Source organism: Sorghum bicolor, chromosome 4 (genome assembly GCF_000003195.3).
Source record: "Sorghum bicolor cultivar BTx623 chromosome 4, Sorghum_bicolor_NCBIv3, whole genome shotgun sequence".
In the NCBI taxonomy this organism is placed as follows: Eukaryota; Viridiplantae; Streptophyta; class Magnoliopsida; order Poales; family Poaceae; genus Sorghum; species Sorghum bicolor.
Window position 1 is genome coordinate 37,020,488 of NC_012873.2, and position 14,844 is coordinate 37,035,331.

The window sequence follows — 14,844 nt, forward strand, 5'->3', positions numbered from 1 at the left end:
GACGCTTCCCGATTCGCTCGAGCCCGTTTCCGTATTCGACGGTAGCCAGCGCTCGACCCCTGATCGGTTCGCTCGACACTATTTCCGTCTTCGAGGCTGCAGACGTCAATGGCTACGTATATGTACATCCAGAGCATCGAGTCGAGGGCCTCGTCCTTCGTACGGATAGTCTTGTTACGTGCATCGGTGAGGGTACCCCTTATTGATACCCTCGACAGTAGCCCCCGAGTCTCCGTTCGAGCGCTGGGGCTCGAGTGGAGGCTGTATTCTCGGGTCGAGCTTCCGTGGGGGCGCGCGAGCGACCCCGCGGGGGTAGCCCCCGAGCCCTTGAAGGAGTTTTTGACTCCTTCGAGGGCTATATCGCCTAGTTTGCAGAAACGCTATCGACACCAGTGGTGGTAGGTTCTGATTGGCTCGTTTTACGTGGAGGTTTCGACGTACTCTCGATAGAGCGAGCGTCTTCCCCCCCCAGAGGGAGTTCCTAGCGGGTAGTCTAAGTGAGAACCTGTGCCCCTTTCGAGGGGTTCAGCTGTAGCCCGAAGGCGTTCTCATAAAGCGGGATCGACGTGGTCGGGGATACCAGTCTCATTCGATAGAGTCCGGCGGCTCGATGCCTCCCGTCTGGGGATTCCTCTTGACTGTCTCGACCCTACCTTGGATATCGCCAGTGGGTCTTCGAGGCGGGCCTCGATCTTTGACCGCTCGCTGGGGATCCCTGACTCTGGTGCTCGAGACCGGCTGTCGAACCCTTTCGGCGGGCCAGCCATCGACCTCTCGAGACTCTCGCGGGTACGCCCCTTGGCTTACAAGGGAAGGAAGTGGCCGTGGCGATTCGCCTTTTTGCCCGTTGGGCGCGCCTTTTCAGGTGGGTGACGTTACGACACTGCGTCGGCGTGGAATTCGGAGCGCCCCGCCTGTGAGGGGAAAGAGACGGTTAGGTGGCGCATTTATGGGGGGGAGTTACCTCATTTCTTGGATCTATCCGTTGGCGGACTGCTGCCTATAAATACACCGTGGTGTCGCCACCGTTCTTTCTTCTTCCTTCCGCCTTCTCGCCTTCATCCTCTCGTTGCCTTTGCTCTCTCGCTACCTTACGCGCGCGCGCACCCCCTCGAGCTGTAGCGGATCCATCGTCCTTCCAACCAAGATGCCTGTGACACTCGTCGCCACCGACGACTGGCGCCCGTCGTCGATGACAGAGCGCCGGTTGCTAGAGCTTGAGGGTGAGGGACTCTTGCACCGCCGCACCTCGCTGTCGTGGCCAGAGTGGATCGCGCCGCCGGCGAGTCACAGGGAGCCCCGGCCGCCCGGGGGCTACGTGGTGTCGTTCGCCAAGTTCCACCGCCACGGCCTGGGCGCTCCCCCGAGCCGCTTCATGCGGGCCCTCTGCTTCCACTATGGGGTGGAGCTCCAGCACTTCTCCCCGAACGCCATCACCGTCGCGGCGGTCTTCGCCGCGGTGTGTGAAGGCTATCTGGGGATGATGCCCCACTGGGATCTGTGGCTCCACCTCTATAGGGGCGAGCTTTTCAACGCCCCCACCAGAACCACTGGCGTGAGGAAGCACGTGCGGGCTGGGTGCCTCAACCTGGTGTTGAAGACGAAGAAGACGGAGAGGCCACGCGAGTATATCCCGGTGGGGCTGTCGTCTGTTGACGGTCCTTAATGCTCACATTTAACTATCAACTAATCATAGAAAAGGATCCAAATGCAACCAATACCTAGACTTAGGGTTTTATCTGATAGAATTCCACGAGTTTTGGTGTTTGTCTATTTCTGCAGGGGGTTATCAGGAATTATGGAAGCAAGGCCCACACGTCGGGTTTACGTAGAGATATTAACGTGCCGTGCAATTTTCTACCATCTAGAAGACTTCAGAAGCCACGGGAACGAACGGGAGGCCGATCGGGCTCGGAGGCAGGGCGCCCGCCCAGCTACAGTGTCCAATTCGGACCCGTTTCGCCTATTATGCTCCACTGACCAAAAGGATCAAGGAAAACCGTGCGATCAATGTCGGTTTGATCCGACGGCCCAGATTCACTTGAAGGGACTATAAAACCAGACCCCCCTGGCCCCTGGAGATCATACCTCTTCTACAGAATCAAAGTTAGGGTTTCAATTCCTCATCCAAGTAGAGAGGATCCCTCTAGTTCTTCTAGTTCTACCTCTAGTTCATCTAGATCTAGTTCTAGTTCATCTAGTTCTAGTTCTAGTTCCTCTAGTTTTAGTTCTAGTTAGTTCTAGTTGTAATCTAGAAAATAAGGAGAGAGAAGAGGAGAGCGGAGGAGGAGGAGCCGGATCTGTCGGATCTTCCTCAACATTGTACTTTTGCAGCAACTGGTTCGTTCTTCATCGTTCTCTAGGTTCTTCAATTCATAACTCCTGAGTTCTCTAATTCCTTTTATTTACATTCAAGTTATTTATTGGATTCCCTCTTGCATCAAGTGCTCTAATCTTCGAAACATTAGAGTAGTAATTAATAGATTAGACGTGGTGTTTAGTCTTGCAATTACCTGGAGTTGCACCCAATCCTGCGGATTGTTGTGGTAGCCTTAGGGTAGTGACAGCCCTAACGGTCGACGTATTCCACCTCGTTCGGATCGGTGTTTGTAGGACTGTAGTCAGACCTTCCTAGCCCCCTTCTCATCTCTTTCTGTGGTTAGTGCTCTGATGTCCCGATATAGATAATCTTGAAGTAATTCTTGATTCTTAGATCAACTAGAGAACTCTCAGGAAACTTCCTCTCTTCCCACCAAAAATAATCATATAGTTATCCTTGGGCGATCTTGGATCTTAATTAGTACACTCACGTTTCCTGTGGAAAATCGATACTCTAGAATACTCGCGGGTGAAGGCTACATCGGTATCCGTGCGCTTGCGGATTTTTCTGTTTGCGTTTAAAATACCCAACAAGCTTTCTGGCGCCGTTGCCGGGGAACGGTATCTGTGCTAGTTTCGAAACAAGTCGTCCGTGTATCCTTTTTCTTTTCCTTTTTTACCACACTCACCTTATCATTTTCACCATACCACATGGATTTCAATCTAAGCATTAATGAGCATGGAATTTATTTCATAGCCACTTCATTTACTCCATGCTCATATGCAACATCTTCCCAATCCATTGGTTTTTCCAACATCACCACATTCGAGATCTCCAACCCCCTCATCCTTTCTATTTATAAAAACTTTAAAAGGGCGGTTGTCGATGCATATGTCTATATTAAATATTGCAGATCTCGTTGAATTGATCTTGATATAGGTCAGCGTTGGAGGGGAAACCACTTCGCCGACATAAATTGATGGTTTCCCAAGGACAAGCTTAGTGTCCTAAAACAAGCACTGATTAGATCGTAACATGAGCTGTTAATTATTTGCAACATTACCTTGTGTATTGAGCATATAAGGATAATTGTAAAAATATTCCTTCGGGTATTCTTGTCACTAACCTTTCCAGGATTGGAGCAAGAAGATCGGATGAATGACAAGCACAAGGTATGTCCAACCAATCATCATACAACATTGAATTAAATTCATCCAAACTTGAATTTTGTGAAATTCAAGCTTGGGAGAGTACTTTACATTAAAAACATCATTTTCCATGTTGCTATATTGGTTGTCCCTACCTTTGAAACATGCTCAATTTGTTAAATACTAATCACACTACTTCATCTCCACTTGTGTAGAACTCTATAAATGCTCTCATGCTACCTTTATTTACTTTAGTATATGTCTAGGTTTGGAGTAGTTTCATTTATCTCTTAATTAAGCATGGTGCTTAGTTTAGGGCTGATGATCTTACTTCCAAGGGAGTTTAAATTAAGCATGATGCTTAGGTTAAAATGCCCTCCTAAATCAAATTAGACATGGTGTCTAGGTTGATCTTTGAGCTGATAGTATGCTATAGTAGATATATTTTGTTGGATTAACCCCTGCAGGAAAACTTTCAATATCGACCTGGGAAGTCCTGAGATAAACTCACATTGGAGACAAAGAGAGAGACACATGAAGTTTAACAATTTACACAAGGAAGGCATAGCTCACAAGAGATGATCCATGGAGGGTGCCACAAACACGATGCACAACCACTGAGAAAGGAAAGCTTCCAAAAGGTGATACTGTACCATCACTCTTCAAGTAAGGTAACATCTTAAGGTACTTGACTATCACTTTTATAAGCTTCTCCTTGGTTCTGGCATTCACATGAATAAAAGAGACAAACATGTATGATTTATAACTCTAAAATAACCAACCCAATTAATTCAGCATGTTTAGTCCTTTAATCTTTGTTTATAGTACTACCTTCGTTATCCTACACTCTTAATCTTATGAGCTAAAATGTTGCACAATCAATCTTTGGAAGATATACATATAAAAAAACACAACATAAATATCGATAGATTATCTTTCCATTAGGTTGAGCGATTTGATCTGACAAATGTTTTAAATGTTATACTCATGATCCTATTATCCATCAACTCTGTCTTGCTCACTATGCTTAAGGATAGAGAAGAGCAAATACACTTTTGGTTCTATTGGTGTTTTCCACCAACAGGGCCCATGCACTTGATCTCTGCCTTGTCTCTATGAGCAGGTACACTTCGAGCAAAGTATGAAGGACTTTTATAACTCCCAGACTCCACCAAGTGAAGAACCTAGATCTACGAGCACAAACACACTATAGATACTGGTTACTCAGGCAATCACTGCCCTAAGATGCTTGAGGACGTAACTACTGGAGTAACCCCATTATGGAAGTAATTACTGACCTTCTGCCGGTCAAGAGAGACAACCCAGGATGCCCCATCATCCCGATCTCCATCGGCATGGTGGACTTCCCAGAAGCACTCTGCGACTTGGCTCCAGCGTCAACATTATGCTCAGGGGAATATTGAAGAACCCCTACGTCTGAGTTGGTACCTTGTACGCCCCAGCAGACTTCGTGGTGATAGAGACTGGTACTGATGAGAGGACACCCATCATCCTAGGGAGGCCATTCCTAAACACCTGAGTAACTGTCATCTATGCTAGTGCTGCCAAGATCAGTTTCTACATCAAGGGGAGGAAGGAGACGTTTTCCTTCAAGAACAAGACTATACAAATCTCAGAGCATTCCCGACATGAACCAAGGAAGAGGACCAACTGGAGGAACAGGAACAAGCAAATGTGGACCGAGTCAGCTAAGATGATCACTGCAGCTCAAGGAGGTCAAGATCGTCAACTCGAGTCACCTTTCTTGATCAAGGAGGACGACCCTGGTGTTCCAAGCATCAAGTGCACAATCAACGGATATTCTTTTTAGAAGACACTCTACGACACCGGATCTGACGTCAACACAATGGCCGCAGTCACTTATCAGCTCCTGTATGGAACCATGCACCTACAACAAACATACATTCATCTCCAGATGATTTTAAGGTTATTGACATGGGAGAAGACTAGTATGATCCACCCATCATCCTTGGAAGACGTATCTGAGCACCGTTAAAGCAATCATCTACATTGGAACCGGAGAAGTCGACATGCACTTCCCCTCTGAGAAGGTATGCCGCTATTTTACTGACCCTAACTATATAGCTGAAGACTCTAAGCAGGTCAGGGCAAGAAGAAGATGACGCAACCGCAACAAGAGGAGGCAAATCATCAAGGACGGATGGGCAGACTATGAAGGAGAAGTCGTAAGGTCTGAAGACATACAACTTGAACAGAACTGTCCTGAGGAGACCGTAGCACCGAGTCAGGTGTGCAGAGAGAAGATAGTTATACATGAAGAGGAGGCACCGCCGGAACCACCAACTACGCCATCCAGCGAATCCCAGGACGACTGAGAAAACGGAGAGTCCCGTTCGGAGGACTTAAAAACACCGAACGCCTTGCCAAGAGGTAAACTTGGTAGTTATCTTTTTCCTTTCAATTATTTTAAAATAGTTTGCTTAGTTAATCAGGTTCATATCATCTTGAAAAGAAAATAAAATTGTTAAGTAAGCCCCATGTGAGTATGCTCATGGCATAAAACCCATAAGTACATTCACTGTGGTGGCATAAAAATAAAGTAAATATATTCCTGTCCTATAAAAATAAAATTATAAAAATAGATTTATGATCCTACCAAAGAGAGTAAAATTCATTAGAGGAAGCTCAACATGATAACGGCTAAGAGTTTTTATGCTAACACATAACTAGTTCCACAAAGTTTTGTTGTCTATTTGAGCTCCACAGAATTCAAGGATCAAAGAAGACTAGCAGACGGAGGACATCCTAATCGCTATTAGAGTGCTGCCGACATTCAAATACACCTCCGCCACCTGCTAGCTACATCAGAAGAAATTACGTCAAAATCCAGCTTGGGGGAGAGCACCCCCATTTATCCAGCTAAGTGTTCTACTCACGTTTATATTTTACTCAAATAATAAAAAGATGCATGATCATAAAAACCCAAATAAATATTTTGTGCTTATATATATCTTTGCTTAGCTTGCTAAATAAATAAATAAATATAGTTTGCTATGAACCCTCATGATAAGCTCTCACATGGAAATGATGAATTGTTGCTCTGCCATGACTAGTTCTCAAAATTGAAATCTCTCTCAAGTTTAGGCATCACTGTTATGAATTAAGGTTTGCTCTAAACCTGAACTTGTGGGGAGAGTACTTGATCTAAAGTCTAAGTTGTTAATGGATATGATATGGGAAGGTTGAGCTGCTGTTTATCTGTTCCTAGAGATGCTAGAATTCTGGAGAATTTTATCTTTGAAAATCTTTAAAATGTTGCATGATGAGTTCCCGTATGATGAGAGTTTAAATTCCTACCACAGCCATATATACATGCTTGTTAGACTATGAGCCACACATTTACTTTTTACTACTTATGAGCATTGAGTGTGGTCAAGCTGTGTAGACCCTCAGGACCTTGTCATGTGGTTAAATCAAGATTCACTTGCACGTTCACTCATACATGCTACTTCTACTTTGGAAGTACGCATCCACATATATCCATCCATTTCCATCTCCAGAACCACCCAAAAATATTCTACTCCTAATCCGGGAGAGAATAGCCAAAAATATTTCTGTTTTTCCCAATGAAATAAATGCTCAAGTTATCTTGGTTACTACCACTTGCTATATTATTTCAGGAGATGAGTGCTCTAAAAAAAAAGAGAAAAAAAATAAATACGAGGAAATAAAAAGGGGCGAGTGCCCGGAACCTCGAAAAAAAAAGAAAAAAAAGTGAGACGAGAGGTAAAAATGGACAAGTGTCCGACAGTAAAATTAGGGGTACAAGATACCCACCTGAGAGAAAAGAAAAAGAAAATATAGGGCATCTCATTCTCCTCAAAAAGTTTCAAAAGAGCAAGAAAGGTATGTATCCCCTCAAAAGAGCACAAGTAGAATTAGACTTTCAGCATTGTTATCACCATCATCACCATACACCATTTATTCGCCACACATGCACATCTTGATTTGACTTATTGACTTGTTCTTCTGGATCCATGGTTTGACTATGCAATAAATGTCTTGTAAGTATGTATTAGCTGTCTCCCACCTATGAGCTCCAGATATCAAAACTTTATTAGAGTAGGGTGAGAGAGAAGGCAATGCCACTATGCCTTATACCACAAATACCACATACTTTGAGAGAAGGCATAGACCATAACTGCCTTGGTAAGGATCCAGAAATACCACAAAAGAGAGATCTGAGAGAGTCATACAAGGAATCTCTGAGTTTTATTTGAAAATCTGCAAAAACTCCACAGCTTTATTTAATCGAAGAACAAGAGACATGGTGCTTGACTAGACCGTTCTATCTTTTAACTGCTCAAGACACAGGTGACGGTTGCAAGCCCCATGGTGGAAGGTACAATGGGTAAGTTTAAATCTTAACAGTTTACCCTAACCCAGAGATGAGATCTTGTTTGAACGCATGTGTACCTTTAAAGCATGAAACCACTGCAGAAACTCTTGAGTCCATCTTTGCTCAGGGACGAGCAAAGGTTAAGCTTGGGGGAGCTTGTTGACGGTCCTTAATGCTCACATTTAACCATCAACTAATCATAGAAAAGGATCCAAATGCAAGCAACACCTAGACTTAGGGTTTTATCTGACAGAATTCCACGAGTTTTGGTGTTTGTCTATTTCTGCAGGGGGTTATCAGGAATTATGGAAGCAAGGCCCACACGTCGGGTTTACATAGAGATATTAACGTGTCGCGCAATTTTCTACCATCTAGAAGACTCCAGAAGCCATGGGAATGAACAGGAGGCCGATCGGGCTCGGAGGCAGGGCGCTCGCCCAACTCTCTTGGGCGCCCGCCCAGCTACAGTGTCCAATTCAGACCCGTTTCGCGTATTATGCTCCACCGACCTAAAGGATCAAGGAAAACCGTGCGATCAATGTCGGTTTGATCCGACGGCCCAGATTCACTTGAAGGGACTATAAAACCAGACCCCCCTAGCCCCTGGAGATCATACCTCTTCTACAGAATCAAAGTTAGGGTTTCAAATCTTCATCCAAGTAGAGAGGATCCCTCTAGTTCTTCTAGTTCTACCTCTAGTTCATCTAGATCTAGTTCTAGTTCATCTAGTTCTAGTTCTAGTTCTTCTAGTTCTAGTTCTAGTTAGTTCTAGTTGTAATCTAGAAAATAGGGAGAGAGAATAGAAGAGCGGAGGAGGAGGAGCCGGATCTGTCGGATCTTCCTCAACATTGTACTTTTGCAGCAACTGGTTCGTTCTTCATCGTTCTCCAGGTTCTTCAATTCATAACTCCTGAGTTCTCTAATTACTTTTATTTACATTCAAGTTATTTATTGGATTCCCGCTTGCATCAAGTGCTCTAATCTTTGAAACATTAGAGTAGTAATTAATAGATTAGACGTGGTGTTTAGTCGAGTTGCACCCAATCCTGCGGATTGTTGTGGTAGCCTTAGGGTAGTGACAGCCCTAACGGTCGACGTATTCCACATCGTTCGGATCGGTGTTTGTAGGACCGTAGTCAGACCTTCCTAGCCCCCTTCTCATCTCTTTCTGTGGTTAGTGCTCTGATGTCCCGATATAGATAATCTTGAAGTAATTCTTGATTCTTAGATCAACTAGAGAACTCTCAGGAAACTTCCTCTCTTCCCACCAAAAATAATCATATAGTTATCCTTGGGTGATCTTGGATCTTAATTAGTACACTCACGTTTCCTGTGGAAAATCGATACTCTGGAATACTCCCGGGTGAAGGCTACATCGGTATCCATGCGCTTGCGGATTTTTCTGTTTGCGTTTAAAATACCCAACATCGTCGAACCACCCTGGGTGGGACTCCCAGTGGTTCTACTTGAGGAACGACGATGGTCTCTTCCCCGCTTACACGGGCCGTCTGATTACAGAGCGCCCGGACAACTGGATGTACGGCGTCGTCCAAGAGCACCAATCGCGGCTCGACCCCCTCCTCGACGCCATGAAGAAGCTGCGACTGGAGGGCCTATCCGCCGCTCTCGTCCTCTCGGCCGTCCATCGTCGAAGGGTCCTCCCTTTGATGTCTCGGCCATTGAGGATGGACGAGATGGGGCCGGGCGTCTCGTCCCGGGATCTCGAGGCTTGCCGGATGTCCAACGTGGCTCTGGCGGACGATGAGATCGCTGCCCGGGTTAGGGCGGCCATCGCCGGTGACTTTAAGTCGAAGCACGTCAACGGCTTCCCTATGAGGCCCGACGAAGGTTCGGTCGACCTGGTATGTTTTTTTTCGCACATAGCTCCAATTCTGGATTTTCCTCGATTCTTTTTTAAACCTTCCTTTATTCTGGCAGGGACGTATTGATGTCCGGTCCTCGAAGCCCCCTGTGAAGGATTACGAGGTCGATCGTGACAAGCGGCGTCAGTTCGCCGAAAATCTGAAGTCCACCAAGGACTCTGCAAAGAAAGGGGAGAAAAAGAAGAATCTCGACCGCCAAGCATTAGATGCGCGTCGAGCTAAATCCAGGCAGAGGGGGGAGCCTGAGGAAGAATCCCCCAGCGAAGATGATGATGACGATGAGGACAGCGACGACTCCGAGGGGATGGCGTCACGTCTTGACCGGATCCTCGAGGGCCCGCCTCAAGGTGACGTCGACGTCCCCCGGACGGAGGTCCCGAAGGAGGGCCTGAGTGGATCCCACCGCCCTCAGGCCGACACGCCTTCTGCGCCCTCGACTGGCCAGGTCGCGTCGCGCCCTGCCCCCGCGCCCAGGGGGGTGGCCATGCTAGGCCCCAGGCGACGGGGCCACTAACTCGCGGTCGCGCTGCGGCCTCTGAGAAAGGAGAGGCCGGCCGCAGGAGCGCCAGTCCCGTTGCCCGCCAAGTGGGAATTGCTGTGCCAGGACCAGTGCCTGCACTCGAGGGGCCCGGAGCCTTGGCGCGGGGTGGCTCGAGGCCCACCGGTCTGGGTACCGGTAGGCGAGCTGTTCTTCCCGTAGGGTAAGCTTCACTACAAGAAATCTAACCTTTTATGACAAAATACATTAAGGTGAGTGCCATTTTCGTCATATAAGGTACCATAATATGACGATAATTATAAGGTCGTGATAAATCCATTTTAGCCAGAAACATTTGTGACGACGTCATATGTTGTGTCATATAAAGGTACCATGGATTGTCATAAATTGTCTGTCCCCGGAGACAAATGGTTACTAATTTTTTTGTGACACAAGGAGCAGGCTTTATGTGACATTTGTCAGGTGTCACTTTGTCTGACTTGACTGTTGCTGACTGCCCATGTTGCACACCCTCATCTTCTCCTTGCACATTCTCAAAAAAAATATATGGCACACAACTTCATTAACAAAACAAACTCAACTGAAGTGCTGGGGATAGAAACAAATTTCATAGCATATAATATATATATATATAGGCACATTTCAGTTCAAGCCATAACGTTAAAGGGTACCACATATAGTTTCATTCCCACATCTACTATGCCCACTTGGGCTAACAAAAGTACATCATTAGTGGCATACCACTTGGGCTAACAAAAGTCATCACTTCATTAGTGTACACACTTGTGCCTCTAAAAGTCTTCACTGCCACAGCTAGCTAGGTAAACATCCATCACTTTGCCTTCTTGTGCAGGCCAGCGTCCTCCAAGATCTTCTCATACTTGACTATCTTGGCTTGGATGGTCCGATGTTCCTGAAGGAACCCTTCAATCTTCTTATTGTAGATGTCGTCCTTGACTAGCTCAGTGAGGTTGTCAACCTTTGAAGTGAGAGAAGCAATGCTCTGCTGCAGAGGACGGGTCACGCTTTCGATGGCGCTTATGAGCGCTGGTTGAGTCATCACCAAGTTGGAAACATGGTACTACACAAATGGACAAGATGAACTGTTATAATGTGCTCAAACAACAACAAATACATAATAGCTACAAATTTGTGGATAGGACTGTAGTTAGCAACTGTCTATATTGATTCACATACATAGAATTGATATGACAAATGTTGGTGGCACATGTTTCTGAAAAAACAAGTCAAATGAAGACAACAAGATCACAGCAGCCATGGAACCATTGGAGACACCACACCCAAGGCATCAACCAAGCCATGTTATGGAGTTGCTTGGGTATGGATGCCTCCCATGGTTTGATGAACACCATGAAAAACAGCAACAAAACTAATTGCTTCTTACTAGCAAATGCACATGTGTATATATGTTAAAAGTGAGGATGTGGGGTTCAAACTATCAGACATAGTTCTATACATATGCTAGGTGACAATGACATGATATATGTTAAATAAAAGACCAATGCCATGATGAAATAAACCCTAATTTGCAGAGAACATTGTACCTCGGTGCTAGGCAGTGAGCTGATGTTGTAGGAGGATTGTGCCATGAGGCTGGAGCTGGATGGTGAATCGATGTAGCCAGTGGACTGCGAACAACAATTGGAATTGTTGGGATTGCAGATGCATTTGTGCCCCCCGCGTAGAAAAAAACTGCAATACTTGCTCTGTCCAGCAAAGCAATTGTTGCAGAGGAGCTTCAATGCGTCGCCCTCTGTCGATGAAGATGGAGAGGGGGCCTTCTTGGCTGCCACCGCCGCCGCGGCCTTCTTCTTGGCTACCGGCGCAGACAAGACCTCCCCCTTTACCGCCACGGCCTTCTCCCTGGCCCCCACCGGGGCCTTCTTCTTGGCCGCCGCTTCCCTGGCCGCCGGCGTGGCTTTCGCCCTCAGGGCCCGGGCCAAGAGCTCTGCCTTCCTCGTAGCCGCCGTGGACAACTTCCTCCCCACCGGTGCGGCAGCCTGCACCGAGGAGGAAGGGTCCTTCAGTGATGGCCTCCTTGTAGGCCTCATTGTCTACGGCGGCGGTGGGCGTGGGCGTGGCGGTGGTGTGGGCGTGGGCGTGGGCGGGGCGATGGCGGCGGTGGCGGCGGTGAGAAATGGGGATAAGGTGAATGGGGATCGATCTGGCCAAGGTGAAAAGCGACGGTAGGTTTTTAGGGCAAATCGATAGCTTAACGTATTTGTAAATTAAATCTTAATAATCTGACGAAGTCACAATTGTAGCATAGTGGTTAAGAACTCAGCCCGCTGAGCGTGAGGTCTCCGGTTCGAGCCCCATCACGGGCAATTTTTTTGGAAATTTTGTAGAAATTAAGGAATACTGATTCTTTATATAAAATTTTCTACTTACTTCAACAGATCCACTACTATAGCGCATTGGTTAAGACAGGAGCCCGAGGAGCATGAGGTCTCCGGTTCGAGCCCTATCGCGGGTGAATTTTTTTTTTAATATTTTTTTTATAATTTTTTTGTACCTTGCCAGTGGGCCCAAGGCTTCCTCCCCATTTTCCCCAATCCCCCTGCCCAACGGTCCTCATCCCCATTTTCTTCGACGAGCGAGCGGGCGGCGGAGGCGGAGGCGCAGGCGGAGGCGCGGAAGACGGCGAGCGGGCGGCGGGCGAGCTCATCCTCTTCCCCTTCCCCCCAACAACCCGAGCCCCATTTTCCCCAACCCCCTGCCCCAACGATCCTCATCCCCATCTTCTCCGACGAGCGAGCGGCCATCGGAGGTGGAGGTGGAGGCGCGGAAGACGGCGAGCGGGCGGCGGGCGAGCTCATTCTCCTCTCCATCCCCCCAACAACCCGAGCCAAATCCCCATTGCCATTTCCATCTCCCACGGCGACGAGCGAGCGGCCATTGGAGGTGAAGAGCGGAGGCGGAGGTCGTCGGGCGAGGTAGCTTCCACACTCCCCAGGTGCCACCCGACCCTCTTCCTCCTCCCGATCCATGTGCGCGCGCCTTCGTGCTCCTGCTAGCCCCAATCCATTTCTGGGCAGTGGAGCCCTCATCCCCACCCCCCTGCTCATGTCCCCCTACTTGATGTGCTTGTTCTAATGAATATCTGTTGTTTCTAGTGATGATGTCGCAGGCTTCATCATCTACCGGTCTCAATCGCCGTTCAAGCACAGGTAGGAATGTCGTGCAGGCTCAACCGCTAGCTGTTGTTGCTGCAGGCAGTATGGCCACTGGTTTCGATCCGGAGGCGGTGACCGATAATGCCACCGGGTTGCCATTGATATTCTGCCTAGATTGCAATGACGTGAGGGTGTTTAGTGCCATTACCAAGTCGGGGGTTAATGAGGGAAGGAGATATTTCAAGTGTCCTAGGAAGACTCATGTTAATGTCAGTGAAGTTGTTAAATTTGCATTGGTCAATTTGAGTCTTGTCAGCCTAAAACTCATTGTCTTTTCGTTTTTTTTTGTATGCAGCCGAGATGCATGAGGTATTGGTTCGAGGAAGAATATGTAGTGTACCTTCACGACAATGGATATCTATCTTCCGCATCTTCGACAACCGAAGTTCCTGAGGTTGTGGGCAGACTTGATAGCTTAGAGAAAAATTTGAAGTCGATGGAGGACAAAGTTGGCAAGAACAGAGATGGCATGGGCAGTTGCATTTGTCTTGTTTGTGGTTGTGTCAATGTAACACTATTCCTGGTGTTGGCCATCTGTGTGGTGGTAGCTGTTGTGTTCAAGTAGGTGTGTGTTCAAGAGAATGGTGTAGTGGAACCTCTTATGCTAGATTTGGCTATGACTGTTGTATGGGCCTTTGTGCCCTTGGACATCTCTTGTCTGCATGTTATCTGTATGTTGGAAATAAATATCCCTTGTGGTTTGTTGTGTAGCCTGTTTGGCATGAATTATGGCAGCATGTGACATAATCTTCCAGCCAGTACATTTTGTGACGACTTTTATTGTGTCATGAAGCTGGACACTATATATTTGCATCAAGTGAATGAATTCTGGGCACTGTCACTTGCATCACACATCAAGAAATCACTAAAACTGAATCACTGCATATATGGTCTTACAATTTCACAGTTCAAATAACATGCAGTAGCATGATTCAAATACAATAGAAGCATGTAGTAGCATGATTCAAATACAACAAAATCAGTCATCATCATTGTCTTCATCTTCTAAAGTATTGTCATCTACTGGACTACGGTACTCAAGCCAGGTTTCATCTCCATCTTCAGCTATGTCAACTGCTTCATCACCTCGAGCAGTATGTGGCTGTCGCCGGAGGCTCTCCACAAGGTCTCTACTAATAGGGCTCCCTGGTTCATTATCCATGAGCAACAAATCCAAATCATGATCAATGTCTCTCACTGCACCATCTTCAGTTGAAATATTCTCCTCTTTGTATGCCTCCTGACATCTCATCTGTACCTGTTCTTGAATTGGCTGGTTTGTGTCATTCTCTTCAACATCAAATATATGTCGGTGGCCAAATTCTTGTAGCACTCGCCAACTTGGGCCTAACTTTGTATCTTCCAAGAGAAATACTTGTGAAGCATCTGTGGCTATAATGTAAGGGTCATCCTTAT

At 46.8% G+C, this 14,844-nt stretch overlaps 1 protein-coding gene across 1 annotated transcript; it reads left to right on the forward strand.

Moving 5' to 3' along the window:
• Positions 13,374–13,993, forward strand: LOC110434782. Its single transcript, XM_021459507.1, has 2 exons — positions 13,374–13,637; positions 13,724–13,993. Exons 1-2 carry the CDS (start codon positions 13,374–13,376, stop codon positions 13,991–13,993), a joined length of 534 nt encoding a protein of 177 aa, XP_021315182.1.